Here is a 16,691-nt window from a genome sequence, read left to right as displayed (position 1 = left end):
GAGGAATTTCGACTTCTAAATGTCCCACCTCAAATGGACTCTGAACCTTGACCACTTATTGTCCCTATGTAGGCACCTTGAATATTTATCCAGCGTTCTGGAAACTCAAGGTACTTGTAGGACCATTTCCTAAAATAACTCATAGCAGCCTATCGACATATTGGAACCTTACCCTGAATAACCTATGATGGCCTCTCCCTTCAGCAGAAATATTTCCTTTATTTCAACAACCAGCCATATGCTTACAAGAAGACTGAACAACCTCCTGTCTTTGGCGAGTCAAGCCCCTGACGTTTCCCTGCCCGGAACACTCTCCCATTTTACCTGAATCTGCGTCTCCAGAATTTCTATTCTGCTTAAAAATAGCAACGTTGTCTCAAAATGACCTACAAACTTACATAAGTTTTTTGAAATGTTTTGCTATTTTTGACAAACTTCCATGTAAATTCCAATATAAAATTCTAAGTCTTTTTGACTTAGAACTAATTTTGAGATACGATATATTTCAGAAGGCCTTTGAAATACCTCAAAGATTTGTCCTATCTCCATATCAAAAGGGAGATGCTAAACTAATTAGTCTTATTCGATATGTCAAGTTACATGGGAAACACTGTCAAATACATGATACGAAACCTTCTTCTCATATGTTGTAAGAGTTTCAGAAACGACGTATGATATGTCCTGGTATAAAGTTTTCAGTCACAATTTTAGTATATATCTTAAAATGCTGTACTTCACAAAAATAACCAAATTTCCTTGACAGTGCCACTGTAACAAACTCTCAGATCTTTAATAAGGAGCACCTTAAGTCTTTGGCCATTTACAGAGAGTTGTTTTATTCTGATGCTTTGACAAATATATATATTTCAGCTTCAGAGAGATTCATAGAAAGCATTCTAATACTTGCTCTAGAGAACTGGTTTCTTTCTCTCTCTCTCTCTCTCTTTTTTTTTCTTTTTAGGGCCACACCCACAGCATATAGAGGTTCCCAGGGTAGGGGCTGAATCAGCGCTGCAGCTGCCAGCCTACCCCACAGCCACAGCAATGCAGGCTACAAGCTGTGTCTGCGACCTACACCACAGCTCTCGGCAATGCCAGATCCTTAACCCACTGAGCGAGGCCAGGGACCAAATCCACAAACTCGTGGCTCCCAGTCAGATTCATTTCCACTGCACCACAATGGGAACTCCAAGAGCAGATTTCTGATAGGCTTCGGGTTATACCATTGAAGAGGGTAGAGATTACAGAACCCTAATGAGGATACTGATGCCTTCAGCTTCCTACTAAAGATCAATATCAAGAATTATATAAACGAGAATGAATAACTGATGAGGATGATTATAACTTATATGACTCTCTCTTTAAATGCTGATAATTCTTTTATATTTCCATCTTCCAGAGTCAAGGGACCTCTTCTCTTAAGTTTTCTATGACTTGCAGCAATTTGATATAGTATAGTTTGGTAGGCAAAGATGAACTATTTATACCCTCCTGATCTCTCCAGAATTCAGAAACTCTTACTGAGTATTATTGTTGTCATGGCAATATAGTTATTTTCTCATGTTCAAAATAATGTGATCTCTGTAGAACAGAATGCAATTGGAAGAACATTGGTTTATTACCAAAGTTTTGACTGGAATGTCAAACTTAAGAGGATGCCTAAACTCAGAGATTACAAAAGGGTTGCAAAGAACTAAAATTGATGTTAGGGAGCCAAAAATCCCCTTTGAAAAACAGGCTAATAATTTTCTTACAGGGTTCCTAGCAGCCTAAACATGTGAGAAAGGTCATTTCCTGGCAAGTGCAGAAAGCTTAAGATATTTGAAAGCGTCTCAAAAAGAGAGGAATTCATTGAAATCGACAGGAATTGCAGGCAATGTCTGATGGCAAGTACATGAATTGGCTTCCCTGAAGAGGCCTTTAAAAAGTCAGTCTGGGATTTCTGAGGAAAGGTTCAAGCAAAAGGTTCAATCCGATTTAAAAGAGATTATGTGATCAAAAAATCATGATTTTTGTTACACTTAGATTAAAAAATCAGGACTGATTTATTAAAGCCAGATGTATTTTGAAAACAAGTTAGTCCTTTTTTTTGGCCACACATGAGATATGCAAATGTTCCCAGGCCAGGGATCAATCCCATGCCAGAACAGTGCAAACACCATACCCTGAACCCTCTGAGCCACCAGGGACCTCCATAAATTAGTCTTAATTTAGCTATCTTTGGTAGACACGAGGGGTGATTGTAAAGAGAAAATTATGTCTCAGTAATATACTCTTCTGAATGTTAGATCCTGTTTTTGTTGAAGTTTTGGTACTTATCTGCAAACTGGAGTAAATCTAGTTTCCTTCAATATCCAGCTCTGATTCTCCACAATACTGTTTCCCCATCCTTCTGACTTGAAATGATTGCAAACTCAACCCGCCCTTTTTTCTGAAGCCAGGCGTGCTAAAATTGGACTGTATTTAAACCTCAGAGAACTCACCATGACAGCTTATGAATAGACAATCTTCATGCCTGTTGTTGTCTGTGTCACTAGAAAGTTTACCGAAACACCCAGTGACATTATCAAAGACATTTCACATTTCCAAAAGAGGCTTTGACCCTGACATCTAGAAATCCTCTGTGGGCTCTCTTCTGTACTTGGAGACTTAGGACGATCAGGATTGCAACTAGTCATACTCGTCAATGTTCTAATTTATTCTTTGCTGTTTTAAAACTTCTTATGCTTTCTATCTGTCATTATTTAATGACATCGTCCACAGGAATAATGATTCCTTAATATCTGGAGGTAATGGGCCACTCCTTTAAGATTCCTCCTAATGAAGATCCATAAATTTCCCCTACAGGGTATGTTGCCTAAGAGTCACTCCCCGAATTGTTCTTTGTTGCTCAGATGGGGCCTTAAGCTTGCTAACAGCATGCCTCCTGCACAATTACTTCTTTTCCTCTTCTATGGGACATGATTCTCTGGGAACAAGTCTACCCAGAGTTGAAGTCATCAGTGATGATGGCAAATTAACACACGGTTGTCTTCAATGCGTTCCAGGAAAAAAAAAGAAAAAAAAAATGGACCAAAAGGGGGAAATGTGAATGGAAAATCCAAATGGAGTCAGTGTTGAGAAGATCACTCTCTTATTAGCCAGCAGTCCACTGAAGACGTGTGGTTTACGCACATCTCAGCCCAAGTGGAATTTGAATTCTGACTAATTTTTGATTTAACACAGGTACCCAAACAAAATGCTTAATGTTACGGAAACTCAAGGTACCTGTTGAATGCTTACACTAAAATAAGTCATGAAGACATATCTACTCATTGAACCCTTTCCCTAAGCAAATGATGACAACCTATCTTTTCAGGACAATTATGTCCCTTCCTGTGTCTGAGTCAATCATAATTCTTGCCAGACAACTTAACCTGCCTTGTGGTTTCTACCTATATAAGCTGCTGAAACGTTAGAGTTCTAGGAATTGTCTTTTAGTTTTACCTGAATCTGTGTCTCCTGAATTGTGATTCTTATGACCCTAAAAAAGTATTTTGTTTTCTGGGAGTTCCCATCGTGGTGCAGTGGTTAACGAATCCGACTGGGAACCATACGGATTCCATCCCTGCCCTTGCTCAGTGGGTTGACGATCAGGCTTTTCCTGTGTTGTGGTGTAGGTTGCAGACGCGGCTCGGATCCCGCGTTGCTGTGGCTCTGGCGAAGGCTGGCACCTACCGCTCCGATTCGACCCCTAGCCTGGGAACCTCCATATGCCATGGGAGCGGCCCAAGAAATGACAAAAACAAAAAACAAAAAACAAAAGTATTTTGTTTTCTGCATTTTCTTAGTTGACACATAATTTGCAATCCTCTATGTGCTTAACCTGTATGACTGTGGCCCTCAGCCTATAGGGGGTATATGAATCACCTGGGGAGATTATCAGAATATATCTTCTAATGTATATGGTCTGGGGTGGATCCCAAGTATTCATGTATCTGGAAAGATCTCTGCTGCTTGTCACCAGCCCACACTCTGAGTATAGCCAGAGTATTAGAGCTCTATTCCTTAGGGGCAGGGTTATCGCTTAAGATTTCAGTCTGCTCCTAATTTCCTTTTTACTTTCTTTTCTGGAATTCAGAAATATGCTTCGGGTCCCCAGGACTTAGAGGAAAGAATATGGGAAAGGAGGTAAACAGGCTCCAGTGGTCCTGTACCCTTGGTGCCATTAAAAAATGATCTAGAGGCAGTCACTTCAAAGAGCAGGAGCCAGTGGATTCTGGAACATTACAAATTAGGTTCTCCTCAGGCTATAGGAAAGACTATGACATGACCGTCCTACATAAACCTTGCTTGTGGAATTGCAAAAAAAAAAAAAAAAAATCCAGTTCCAATATTTGGGATAAGCAGAGCAGTGCAGGCTCTAAGAGCTCAGAAAAGGTTGAGAGATGGCCAGAGGGGTGGTGCATGTGGACCTGGAGCATGAGCCCGAACTCCAGCGGACAGACTGCATCCGGGACATGTCAGCCCCACACAAGCATCCTCAGAGCTCCTTGGAAAGGGGAAAACTTTCCGCCTTCACCTTGACTGGAGGTTCAGACTAAGTCAGTTTCGGTTGAAGAAAAATGTTGGTTCTCCTGAGGCTGGAGGACCTGGGAACACTCAGGTACATTGTTGTCGTGAGCGTTGTCGTCATGCCCAATGTCCACTCTAATTTTTTTCAAAGTAGTAGAAATCTAAATTGTGAGTGGGGACATGAGTACACAATGTAGAATATTGACTGCCCATCACAGCCTCTCTTGCAGCTTCCTGTGGCCCTAAGCCCAAGCTCTGGCCAATGGAACAGAAGAGGAACCGAGACAGGAAATGGGCAGATGATTTCTTCCAATGAGAAGAGTGGGCCTTTCCCTACCCACCTGCCTTGCCCTCCCATTAACATTAACAGTCAACCCACTCCCTCCATCTGGACTTGCGTGAGAGAGAGAAATAGATGGCACTCTTGGCTCGGGCATTATCTGTTGGGATTCTGTGTAGCTTGATAACAGGTGGTCAATTCTGGAAAGAATTGGAGACTGACAGGACATAAAACATCTCAGGAAGGATGGGACGAAACCTGCTTGACTCCCTCAGTGTCTCACTGCCAATGAATACCTACTAAGTTCTCTAAGGATGCAGCACCACGCAAAACACACACACACATCTGTCCTCCTAGAGTGTACATCTGAGTTACGTAGAGGTATTGGACTAAATCGCTTGAATCAGGTCAGGGTTGTTCTCTGCATGTTAGAGGTGAGGAGATGGAGGTTGAGAGATTTCCAGTAAATTGCCTGAGGTCACACAGCTGGTGACCCTAAAAAGACAAAAAAAAAAAAAAAAAAAGGAGGAGAAAAAAGACGTGGAGGACAACCCGATCTTAAGGAGACCATCCGCCAAGGGCAGAGGGAAGAAGTCCCCAGAGGCAGATGGCCCCAGAGGCCAGAGCCCCTAGTCAGTCCGGGGGCCCTCACCCAACAGCCCCCTCTCTGGGAATGGGGAGGGGTGCCTCAAATGCAAGTTGAGCTGTGGAAAAATAGTGTATTGCCTATTAAAAACATACTTGAGTTTGTGTTTGGAGATTCATATCACACACACACAAGTGCGCACAGCACATCCAAGAAAAGTGACTAGTAAAGAAAAACACTTCTTTAGTTCTCTGGGTTTTTACACAATCATCAAAGAGGATATTAAAAACAGGAATAAAACACGAATAAAAGTCAATAATTTATTATTTATTTGCTTTTTAGGGCTGCACCCACAGCATGTGGAAGTACCCAGTCTAGGGGTCGAATTGGAGCTATAGCTGCCCGCCTATGCCACGGCCACAGCAAATTTGGCAACGCCAAATCCTTAACCCACTGAGCGAGGCCAGGGATCACACGGGCATCCTCATGGATGCTAGTTGGATTTGTTTCTGTTGTGCCACAATAGGAACTCCTAAGAGTCAATAATTTTTTAAAAAGAATAAGAGTTTGGGATTTTTTCCCCAATGATCCTTTTAATGTTTTCTGAGTTTTCACATGTTCCGCAATGGTTATTTCATAAACAGAAGAAAATGCCAACAAGGGAAATGGTTTGTGCTTGTTTATTTTGTAATTATTTTTAAAGGGCAGAAAGCTCTTTTCCAAGTTGGATTATTTGAGTGGATCTAGTAAATGCTGTAACCAGAAATGATCAGCTGCCCATTTCCTGTCAGAGGCTGGAACCCTGTGTTGTCACCGCAAACATTTCCCAAGAAGGGGAGGGGACCTTTGCGGGGATAAATGGGCAGCGGCCCCTGGAAAACCCAGCATTGCGGGCAGGCGGCGGCTCTGGGTCCACTCAGCGCATCCCTCTCTGTGAGGCAGGTAAGCCCTGATGCTCCCACTCGGGGAAGGTTCTAGCTCTCGACCCAGGGCCTGCGGCGGGTGGGCAGGAAGGAGGCAGGAGGACTCATGTCTGATGCTGGGATACCTCTGTGCCCTATGAGGTCCTGTCCTATCTCTAGGGCTCATTTTCATCCTGCAAAGGGAGGGACCTGCCCCAGAGCTCTGGGGGTCCCTTCAGACTCTGCTTCTGTGAAATCTGATTCGAGCCAGCTGTGCACCCCACACAGCTATGCCCTCCCCGCTCAAGGCCAGACCTCCAAGAGGGCCATGATGTGGGCTCGCTGCCTGGCACAGGGCAATGCTCTCAGGGAGCCCAGGGATAGGAATGAGGGCACTGGATCCCTCTGGGCAGAGCCTGTGGGATCTTGGAGTGGCCGATTCCTGGGCTCCACTGTGCCTCCAGGGCCCCAGGCCAAGCAGAGAGGCAGGTGCATCTGTCCAGCAACTGAAAGGACAGACCCTCAGAAACACAGCCAGCCCCCCAACCTGGCCTAATGGCCACGGGCTATTTCTCCAGGAAAAATGTGGGGGGGAAACTCTTTTCCAAAGAAATGGTTGCATCAGCCCTGAATAAACAAACAGTTGGGGGAGGAGATCACCTCTGCCCTCAGCTTGTCCAAAGGCCTTTCCACTGGCCTCTGCAGGAGACTCGGCTCCCCTGCCTCCCCTCCCCTCCCGCCCTCTTTTCTCCCCTCCCCTCCCCTCCCCCTCCCCACCATCCAAGCAGCCCTTTGTCCTCTGAACTCTGAGAGGGGTGGGCAGAGGCTGAAGGTCAATGGTCCTGTTTGCTGAGGTCACCAGCTCTGACCTCAGCCTCTCTTAGGCTTTCATGCAGTAGGGATCAGAGTCTTGTCATGTCCCAGAAGTGGTGGCATGTGGAGGAGGTGACACCTGAAACTCCTCTTATGACTCGGGCAGCTTCGTCATTCATGAGCCCTGACTCATTCAGCTTGTTGGACAGAGAGGAATGGAGGTTCAGAGAGCTTTAGTGACTTGCTTGTCACCACAGAGCCATCACAAGCGATCACAATGAAACCCTCATTCACGTCTCTGAGACCCTGAGGCCAGGCCGCTTCCTCCCCACCTGGAGGCCCTTCCAGGCTGATGGTGGAGACACCCACCATGTGGGCACCTGGCAGGGGCTGGAAAGAACATTCTAGCCACCTGGGCCTTACCCTGACCCCTAGAAGGGCCACCTAGACTCCAGCTCTGCTCCCGATGCCTTTGGGGGCCCCGCTCCCTGAACCCTCACTGTGACCAGGCACCACGACCTGCCGGCCTGCCTGAGGTCACACTTGTCATCAAGAGGCCAGGAGGGGCCCTGTGACCCCTGAGTCAGGGCAGGGCTCCTCCCTGGGCTTCCACCTGGGGACACCCAGGGGACCTAGCGGAAAAGGAGCCCCTGCCTCCCAGTCCCCTCTGAGGGTGTCTGCTCCCCCAACAGGAGGGGGACAGGTTCTCCCTGGACAGCACCTCCCCCATCACCAGCTTCCCCACCTCGGACAGAGCCTGGCACCCCGGCTTCTCACCCTCGCACCTCCGCGTGCCTGCTGTGGGACCTGGGAAAAGCCCCTTCCCCTCTCTGGGCCCAGTTTGTCCACTGGGGAGCCTGGGAACCATTCTCGCACTTGCTCAAAGGCTGAGAGGGAGCCCAGAGCAGCCTCCTGGATGTTGGGAGCCCAGGAGTGCCTCCCCCTGGGAGGTGACAGAGCAGCAGAGACAGCAGAATATGCAGGCCACACAGGGGAAAGGGGAGGTGCTCGGGGCAGCTTCTGGCCTCTGAGACCTAAAGGAGTTTTGCTTTTCAGACATGAGGGCGGAGGGCATGTCCCTCTTCCTGGCTCTGGGGCTCCTGGTGGCTGGGCTCTGCTCCAGGGTCCACTGCGTCCCAGCGGATGACCTTGCCTCAAAGATTGTGACCCTGAAGGACGAGATCACGAAGCTGCCAGCGCCCAACACCGCCGTCGTCTCCAGCAACACCGACTTCGCCTTCAGCCTCTACAAGCAGCTGGTTTCTTTAAACCCCAGTAAGAATGTTATCTTCTCCCCGCTGAGTGTCTCCATGGCCTTGGCCTTCCTGTCTCTGGGGGCCCGAGGCCCCACCCTGACAGAGCTCCTGGAAGGCCTCAAGTTCAACCTCACAGAGACCCTCGAGGCAGAAATCCACCAGGGCTTCCAGCACCTCCTGCAGGCCCTCAGCCAACCCAGCAACCTGCTGCAGCTGAACGTGGGCAACGCCATGTTCGTGGATGAGCATCTGAAGCTGCTGGACGAGTTCAGGCGAGATGCCCAGGCAATGTTCGCCTCCGATGTCTTTTCTACCAACTTCAAGGTTCCCAGGGCTGCCGTCGTGTTCATCAACGACTACGTGAAGAACAAAACGAAGGGGAAAATCCCGAAGCTGTTCGATGAACATGACTCCTTGTCTGTGATGGTCCTGGTGAATTACGTCTACTTTAAAGGTGGGTGTCTAGATCCCGGAGCTTCCGAAGGAAACACACATTTTCCCTGAGCTTTCAGGATTGTCATGTCCTGGCTCAGCCAACTCTGTCTTTAGGCAGAATGCTACAGGGGAAGGTGGGGCGCCAAGGCCCTGCCCCGACCCTAGGTCTTGTTTGGCTTGTGATGTTTCCAAATTAGTCTTGGCATTGCAGGACCAAGGGCAGGGAGGGTACCCCTTTGTCTGTGCCACTCTCTGACTTAAATTGGTTGCCAGAAAGAATGGACATCCACTCATATCCCTTTTGAGAGACCAAGACCTTCCACGTCTCCTGGGTGAGGTGGTTTGCTGTGCCCATTGTGGACCGTTCCTGACCTGGGCTCTGTCCGTTCCAGGGGACGGGTTTCTGGAGGCTGGGGTGGGGCTGGTGGCCTCTGCGGAGCCTGGTTATCCCCTGGTTCTTCTATCCTGCACGTCTATCACCCAGAGGATGGGCGGGGGCAAGGCCAGGACACGCGAAAAGCCTGGGCGGAAAGGAACATCCTAGAGGGAACTTCGCCCAGATCCCAGGGGATCCGATCCCCGTCCCAGTGATAGGAACATGTCCCTGCAGAGCTCAGCGCAAACACTCATCGGAGGCAGAGTGAAGGCAGATACCTTTTGCTTGGGGAGCCTGCAGTGCAAATAGGAACCCAAAGGGTGTCACTGGTGATGTGTCTGAGACACTGGCTATGGCTGAGCCCAGGGTAAACCCCTGGGCCACGGCTGTCACATGGAAATGAAGGCCTGGAACTGAAATTGTCCACATGAGGCCAGGCCTGCCTGCTCTGTTGTCCTTGGAGTTTCCGGTGCTGTCTTTGCCTCCGGCTCCATCCCATTTGAGGATGTTCACCTCCAAAGACTCCTCAGGGACACCCCTGCCATCCCGCTTTCCTTCCACTCCTGCTGCTCACAGGGGCACAGGCAGGGGTAGAACACGGGAAGTGGGGGGACCACACGCCCAGGGAAGCCCCAGGGCTCTGCTCTGCCGGAGAGGCTCCCCACTGAGTGCTCCATCCTCCCGGGGTGGGGAGACCCGAGCCCCCTCCTCTGCTGACCCCGCCCTGCCCTCCTGGTCCCCACGGGGTGACTGCTTCAGCCTGGTCCCCAAGCCAGGGGGAGGGGTGCCCTCCATGCCAGGCCAATGCCTAACCCCTGGTCACTCACACTGTTCCCTCAAGGACCAGCATGTCCCATTTGTCCCCAGGCCCAGCCTGCGCCCACCTCTCCCTTGCCCCCCACATCCCTCTTGGTTCCTCACGTAGCACAGTTACCCAGGCTTCTTTCCTGGCCCCTTCACCCCCCTCACCTGTGGGGATGGCCCCATCCCCAAGGGCTCTCCCACCTGCCCAGGAGACTGTGCAGACCTAGGAGGCTTCCCCTAGGTGCACATGGGGGTGTTGGTGTGTGGGGTGTCTTCACCCCCAGGGAACAGGGCAGAGGGGGGAGAGGCAGGCAGCCCTTGCATCTCAGACCCTCCCTCTGCCTCCAGCCAAGTGGAAGACGCCCTTTGATCCAGAACATACTATAAAGTCCACGTTCTACGTGAGCAAGAACAGGACAGTGGAGGTGCCCATGATGAGCCTTCGAGGCCTGGAAACACCTTACTTCCGGGACGAGGAGCTGGCCTGCACGGTGGTGGAGCTCCCGTACACCAGCAACGACAGCGCCCTCTTCATCCTCCCTGACCACGGCAGGATGGTGGACGTGGAAGCCAAGCTGCTCCCAGAGACGCTGAAGAGGTGGAGAGACTCCCTGCACCCCAGGTGACTGTCCCCAGGGCCCGGAGCTATTGGGGGGGGGGTGGTCACCTGCCTCCTGGCCTTTCCCCCTCTTCCTGGTCTCCGGATCTCAGCACTCAGGGCCTCCCTCCTGTCCAGGGGCCGGGGGCAGAGGTGGGAGGACTTGTACCAACATGACTTCGTCCTTTGTGGCTTGCGTGACTTTGGGCCTGAACCGTGCCCTTTGTAACATGACGGCATCAGATGGGACAGGGGCTGAGGCTTCCTCTGAGTCTAACATGGGCTGAGCCTTGGGGCTCCCGAGCCCCACCCCCAACACGCATGTGTGTGCTCTGCGAAGCTCCACCTCCTGCAGCGGAGGAAGGGACCGTCGGAGTTGAGATCAGCTGAGCGCTCAGGTGAGCCAGGCTGTGGGGACCAGCTTTGCACTGTCTTTCCAGTATAGTCACTCACTCATTCCTTCATCCAGTCCACACTGGTGGAGGAGATTAGCTGAGGACAGCCTGTATCCCAGGGGCTAATTTAGACCCTGAGGTTAGGTCATTAAATAGAACTCTGAATATCCCTCCTTCATGACACTTAGTTTGTACCTGGGAGAGACAGACACGAAATAAATAAAGGCAAGTTATTTGCTATGTTGAGAGGTGGGACGTGGGAAGGAGAAGCTTAGTAAAGACAGATGTTTAAGACAATATTGGGCTGAGGGAGCTCCTTAACTGTAAGTAGAGTTGCCATTAGGTGATGTTTGAGCTGAGAGATTGAGCTTGTGTACGATCCGGGGAAAAGCATTCCAGGCTGAGGGAACAGCCTGTGCACAGCCTCGAAGGCAGGAGGAGACTGGGGTGGTTGAGGATCAGGGAGGCCAGAGCCGCAGAAGCAGAGGGAGGGAGAGGGGAAATTGGGAGAGGTCGGGGCCCCCGGGGGCTCAGGTTATGTGGGGGCTGCAGAGCCCTTGACACGGGCCCCTCTGACCAAAATGAAGGCTCATCACAAGGTTTTGGGCCAAAGAGTGAATGAACTGGGACATGTTTCAGTAGGATCCCCCAGGGGGCTGAGTGGGGACCAGACTGCAGAGACAAGCCTGGAGGCAGGGAGGCCAGCCAGGAGCCTGGTGCAGTCACCCAGGGGAAGCAGCTGGGGCTGGGCCAGGAGGGAGCCAGCAAGTGTGAGAAGCATTGGGTCCTGGATGAAGTGAGGGCAGACACACAGGCCAGGGCATGGAATTCAGGAGCCTGACATCAAGGGGACAACAGAGGGAGAGGCAGTGCTGGGCCCGAGACTGCAGGGGCCACGGGGAGGGTGTGGGGGCCGCTGTGCAGGGGCAGCCCCAGCCCCAGAGCCCTGCTCCCAGGCTCCCCCTCCCCCACCCACTCCCTCTGCTTCTCTGGGGCTCAGCTCTCTCCTGAGAGGGGTGCAGGGACAGTCCTTGACCCACTGTCCTGAGTGGGAGGTTCTGCAGGTCCCAGGAGGCAACAGGTGTGGAAGGCACTTCATGCACCACAAAGCACCGAGACCTGCCTAGAGAGGAAGTTGAGGCGGCAGCCCCTCCCCCACCCCCTGTCCAGGGCACCCGAGGCCTCTTGGGGCTGCTGCCCCCCAGGCCCTCCTCACTGCGCATCCCAGGAGACCCCAGGACAGGGGGACCCACCTCCCCTGCCCATGTCGTCCCTTCTCAACCCTCTCCTTCCTCCATCACCAGAGACCAAGCCCAGAGCAGGGGCTCAGGAGTAGTTGGAAATGGACAGAGTATCACCCAACAGCTTTGATTTATGGCCCAGGGGGTGGGAGTGGGGGAACCTGCATCTACGCTTTCCTGGCCCATGGCAGGGGTGGGGGTGGGGGCTCAGGAAGGATGCCCTGAATAAACGGACAAGCGAATGTGCAATTAAGGAAGGAAGGAATGACTGTGGGCAGGCATAGCTCCCTCCCTGTTCCCATGGGAATCAGGGTTCAAGGGGATCCACCACCTCATATTTGGCATCTGTAAGGCCAGGCCCTGTGACAAGCGTCTTAAGAAAGGGAGAGGGAGGCCACGGGGTGGGGGTCGGGGGTCATCATTTTTGCTCCAACAACCTGGAGAAACAGCCCTGCCTTCAAGGGGCTCATTGTGGAGACAAGATGGGGACCTTCCATTGATTGATTCAGGTTCCCAAGGGCCTGAAACTCAGCCCCCCCCCAGCCCTCCACGTCCCCCCACAAGCCCCTGCCCTGCCCTCACCTCCATGTACCCCACACCCACCTGCCCCCAGAAATGTGGGGCAGTGGCTCTTTCTTCCCTCTTTCCTCCAGGTGCCTCCACCTGCCCCTGTCCTCTTCTTTGCCCGACCAGCTCCTTCCCTCCTCTGGGAGGGAGGCTCCATGGCACCGCCTGCAGGAAGCCCTCCTGGTGCCTTTGGAGTCAGTGGCCCCAGCAGCTGTGGAATCCCTGTTGGACTGAGGGGGATTCTGGCTGCCCTGCAGGCTCCCAGGGGAGAAGCAGGACTAGGTGTGGGCACTGCCACAGCTGGGGCCCTGGTGACTGCCTGGCATGATAGACTCCCGCAGTCGTGAATGCATAAATAAGGGTTTAAGGGTAGTTGGCCAGAGGGGTCTAGAAACTGAAGAAAGACGTCCTTTTTTCCAGGGATAAGGTCTTTGTTGGAGAGGAACCCAGAGGAAACCACGCAGTCAGGTGGGAGAAAGATGAGCCCTGAGTCGAGCAGGAGATCAAGTTTATTTTTTTTATCTCCTAGACGGATAGATGCCCTCTACCTGCCACGGTTTTCCGTCTCCGGCGACTATCAACTGGAGGACATCCTTAAGCAGCTGGGCATTCAGAAAGTGTTCACCCACGAGGCTGACCTGTCAGGAGTCACAGGGGACCAGAAACTGGGGGTTTCCAGGGTAAGCTTTTAATCTTGGGACAATTCCTCCTTCTGGTAGGAGCACGAAGGCTGGAGGCCAGGCAGGTGTTTAGGTAATTCTGAATGTGCAAAAGAATCCCATTTCCTACCACTCAACCATCTCCCCTGGGATGCCTCAATCCCAGGAGGGCTGGGGGACAATCACGTTGGGGGTTGTCCTCACCTTCTTTGAGATTTAATGTGACCCAGGAGCCCTTCATTGGGAAGGGCCTGGGGCGGCATCCGTGGTGGACCCCACCCCCATGCTCTGCTATTCACTGCCCTTAAAGGCACAGAATTAAAGTCTTGTAGCCCTCAGGGGTTTCATCTGTCAAAGGAGGCTGTTGGTTCTTAGGCGGCACACAGAACCCAGCAGGGCGGCTAAGAGGTAGTAGGTCATAACAATGGCTCCTGGGCAATTGTGAAAAAAACACACTGAGAGCACAGGAGAAGAACACCAGGGACCAGGGACTGCGATCCTAGAAGCAGAGACAGGTCGGGGGATGAGGTGGCTGGGCAGCCCTCCAGTCTCTCCCGCATCCCACCCGCCCAAGGACCTGGTAAGGGAGACACGGGTGCCAGGGTTCGGGCATGGTCCAGGGGTGGGAAGCCACATCCTATGCAAAGTAGCCGAGGGCTCAGGGACCCTTAGGCTGGGGCAGGAGAGGTGCAGGAAACAGAAAACAGTGCGGTCCTTCGGCTGCTTCAACACGGAGGGGCTGGGGACAGGTGTCCCCAAGGAAAACGCCTTGACCTAGGGCCCCCGCCCCCCCATCAGTAAGGGGCATTCCAGGGGCAGCACAGTCTCTGGGCTCAGACAGAGAGGGATCCGGGTCAGGGAGTCCCCGCCCTTTGCTTCTCTGACCCTGGGGCCAGCCCTCCCAACCTCACCTTGCACATCTGTGCACCAGGACTGCACACCCACTGAGCCTTTGTGGGCAGGACACAGCCATTGAACAGGTTCGCAGCCCAGTGACAGACCAGTGGCAGGTGGATGAATGTCAGTCCCCTAGAGGCACACAGGCAGGCTGCTCACCTGCTGCCTTCCCTGGCTCCAGTGGGCAACGCTCTGGTGTCCCCACAGGTGATCCACAAGGCGGTGCTTGATGTGGGCGAGGAGGGCACGGAAGCAGCTGCTGCCACTGGCATCGCCATGTTGACCTCGACCCTCCACAGCCTCACTGTTAGTTTTTCCAGTCCCTTTCTGTTCGCCGTAATCCACAAAGACACTGGCACTGTCCTCTTTTTGGGCAAAGTCACTGACCCCAGCCCTGCCTAGAGCTCCCTTGCCAGTGCCCGTCCCCTCACTAGGAGCTGAGTCTCCTGGTCCCTGGGGGCAGGCTGGGCCCTGTGCACCAAGAAAACCCCCATCCTGGCACTGCCTGCTCACCCTTGGGAAGGTGACAGTCCCTCCGCTGGTGGCTCCACATGCCTCTGGAGTCTGCGCCCTGCTCCGTGGAGGCTCTGAGACCTCCCACAGCAATAAAGCATCTTTCTGAGCTGGACTCCTTCCTTCCTGTGCGTCTCCGCCCTGATGTGCCCATCTCCACCCCTGTTGCCCCCTGGGCCCAGAGGCTGAGCCTCTGACCTCCCACACAGGCTCCACCCCCAGACTCTGGCCCCTGGGCTTCAGCCTCACCAGCAGGCCCAGGAGCAGACTCTGGGCTCTGACAAAGCCCACTGGACTCAGGCCCAGGACTGGGAGGGGCCCCTGCTGCCCGACGCCCACTTCCAGAGCTCTGGTCCCAGGGCCCAGGAGGGGCCCCCAGGCTGACCCCGGCAGGGGCTGCTGACAGGGGCTCCCGACCCTTCCCTCTCCGGGCCCTGCCCCTGCACCCCTGGCTCCTGCAGCTGAGCGGGCCTCCCCCCACCACCCACGCTCTCCCCTCTGCCCCCAGCCCGCCAACCTGGGGACAGGAGCTCATTCCAGATTCCTAGGTGAGCCCCTCCCCCCTGACCAGGTCTGTGTCCTCCCCTGACAGAGGATCCCCCACCCAGAGTGGGGGTTGGGAGGGAAGAGCAGCAAACACCCTCCCCCTCGCAATAAAAGGAACCCCAGGGTCCTTCATCCCCCTGATGTGACCGGGGCTGCCTGGTCTCCAGGCACACAGCTCCAGGCACTCATGCTGACGCCACCCAGGACTGAGGACTTGAGGGCTCTCTGCCAGGCAGGCTGCTCAGACCTCCCCCTGGAATAACCCGTGTGTGCTTGTGATGAGCACCTGAGATGCCTGCTACACCTCGGCCCATTTTACAGACGAGGCAACTGAGGGACGGAGAGGCTCCGTCATTCCCCCCAAGGCCACACCACGGCTACTAATTAGGGCCGGCAGGACGTTATGCCAGCTTCCTCGATCAGAGGAACACTCGGAAGCACAAAGCCATCTGCCCATAGATTTTCACAGCGATGTCATTCGTGGGAAAAATCCAGGGGGTGAAGTGACCAGGGCTTCGGTGTGGCACAAGTCCTATGGGACAGTTAATAGAGGAGATATGACCCTGCCACTAATCTGGGCTGCACAGGGTGCACCCAGCACGCTGGCAGCCAGCGCCCCTGGAAAGAGCACAGTGCCTTGGGATGGGAGGAGGTGGGATGGCACCCAGACCAGGTCAAGAGCCAGAGTCAAGGTCAAAACATCCACTGTGATAGGCGGGTGGAGGTCTGCGTTTCTTGGTAGGATGCGCTGGGGCCTCTTTGGCTCCAACGCTGATTTCCAGCAGAGGAGGCAACGTCACTTCCGAGTGACATTTGTCCAGGCGTTGGATGGGGGAAACTTTAAAGGGGGCAGAGAGGGGACCACAATGTCGTGCAGGTCTGCCAGGCTCCACAAGAGGTCCCATGCTTGTCTGCTTCCATGAATTCTTGGTGTCCCCACCTTCCTAGCTGTGTGTGTCCTGTCTCGCTCCTGTGTGGAGTTCTAGAAGGCCACTACTGGGCAGCGGATGGGCGAGGAGAGGGCTGAAGACATGACCTGCAGAGAGCCGCAGTCATGGCTCTCAGCATCAGTGCAGGGGGACACAGCCGGGGGCCGAAGGAGCCGAGGGTGAGGGCCGAGGAGTCACCAGGATGGGCATGAATAGCGCATTACAGGGTGAACGTGACAGAGAAAGGCGCCTCTGCCCCGGCACGAGGCTGTCCCTGGTCGTCCCTCAGTTTTCTTACCTAGAAGGGGGACCAGTGATAGGCTATGTGTTTGCAGGTGTG

At 53.0% G+C, this 16,691-nt stretch overlaps 1 protein-coding gene across 1 annotated transcript; it reads left to right on the top strand.

The window, feature by feature from the left end:
• The first annotated feature begins 6,255 nt into the window (after positions 1–6,255).
• On the top strand, positions 6,256–14,985 carry LOC125135656 (serpin A3-8-like). The gene is made up of 5 exons (XM_047795977.1): positions 6,256–6,362; positions 8,192–8,845; positions 10,355–10,628; positions 13,337–13,487; positions 14,571–14,985. The coding sequence occupies exons 2-5, from the start codon at positions 8,194–8,196 to the stop codon at positions 14,763–14,765; spliced, it is 1,272 nt and encodes a 423-aa protein (XP_047651933.1). The 5' UTR covers positions 6,256–6,362; positions 8,192–8,193; the 3' UTR covers positions 14,766–14,985.
• The last annotated feature ends 1,706 nt before the right edge of the window (positions 14,986–16,691 follow it).

Source organism: Phacochoerus africanus, chromosome 9, assembly GCF_016906955.1.
Source record: "Phacochoerus africanus isolate WHEZ1 chromosome 9, ROS_Pafr_v1, whole genome shotgun sequence".
NCBI classification, from domain to species: domain Eukaryota; kingdom Metazoa; phylum Chordata; class Mammalia; order Artiodactyla; family Suidae; genus Phacochoerus; species Phacochoerus africanus.
Note: the sequence above shows the minus strand (reverse complement) of the source record. Positions and strands in the feature narration are given on the sequence as shown.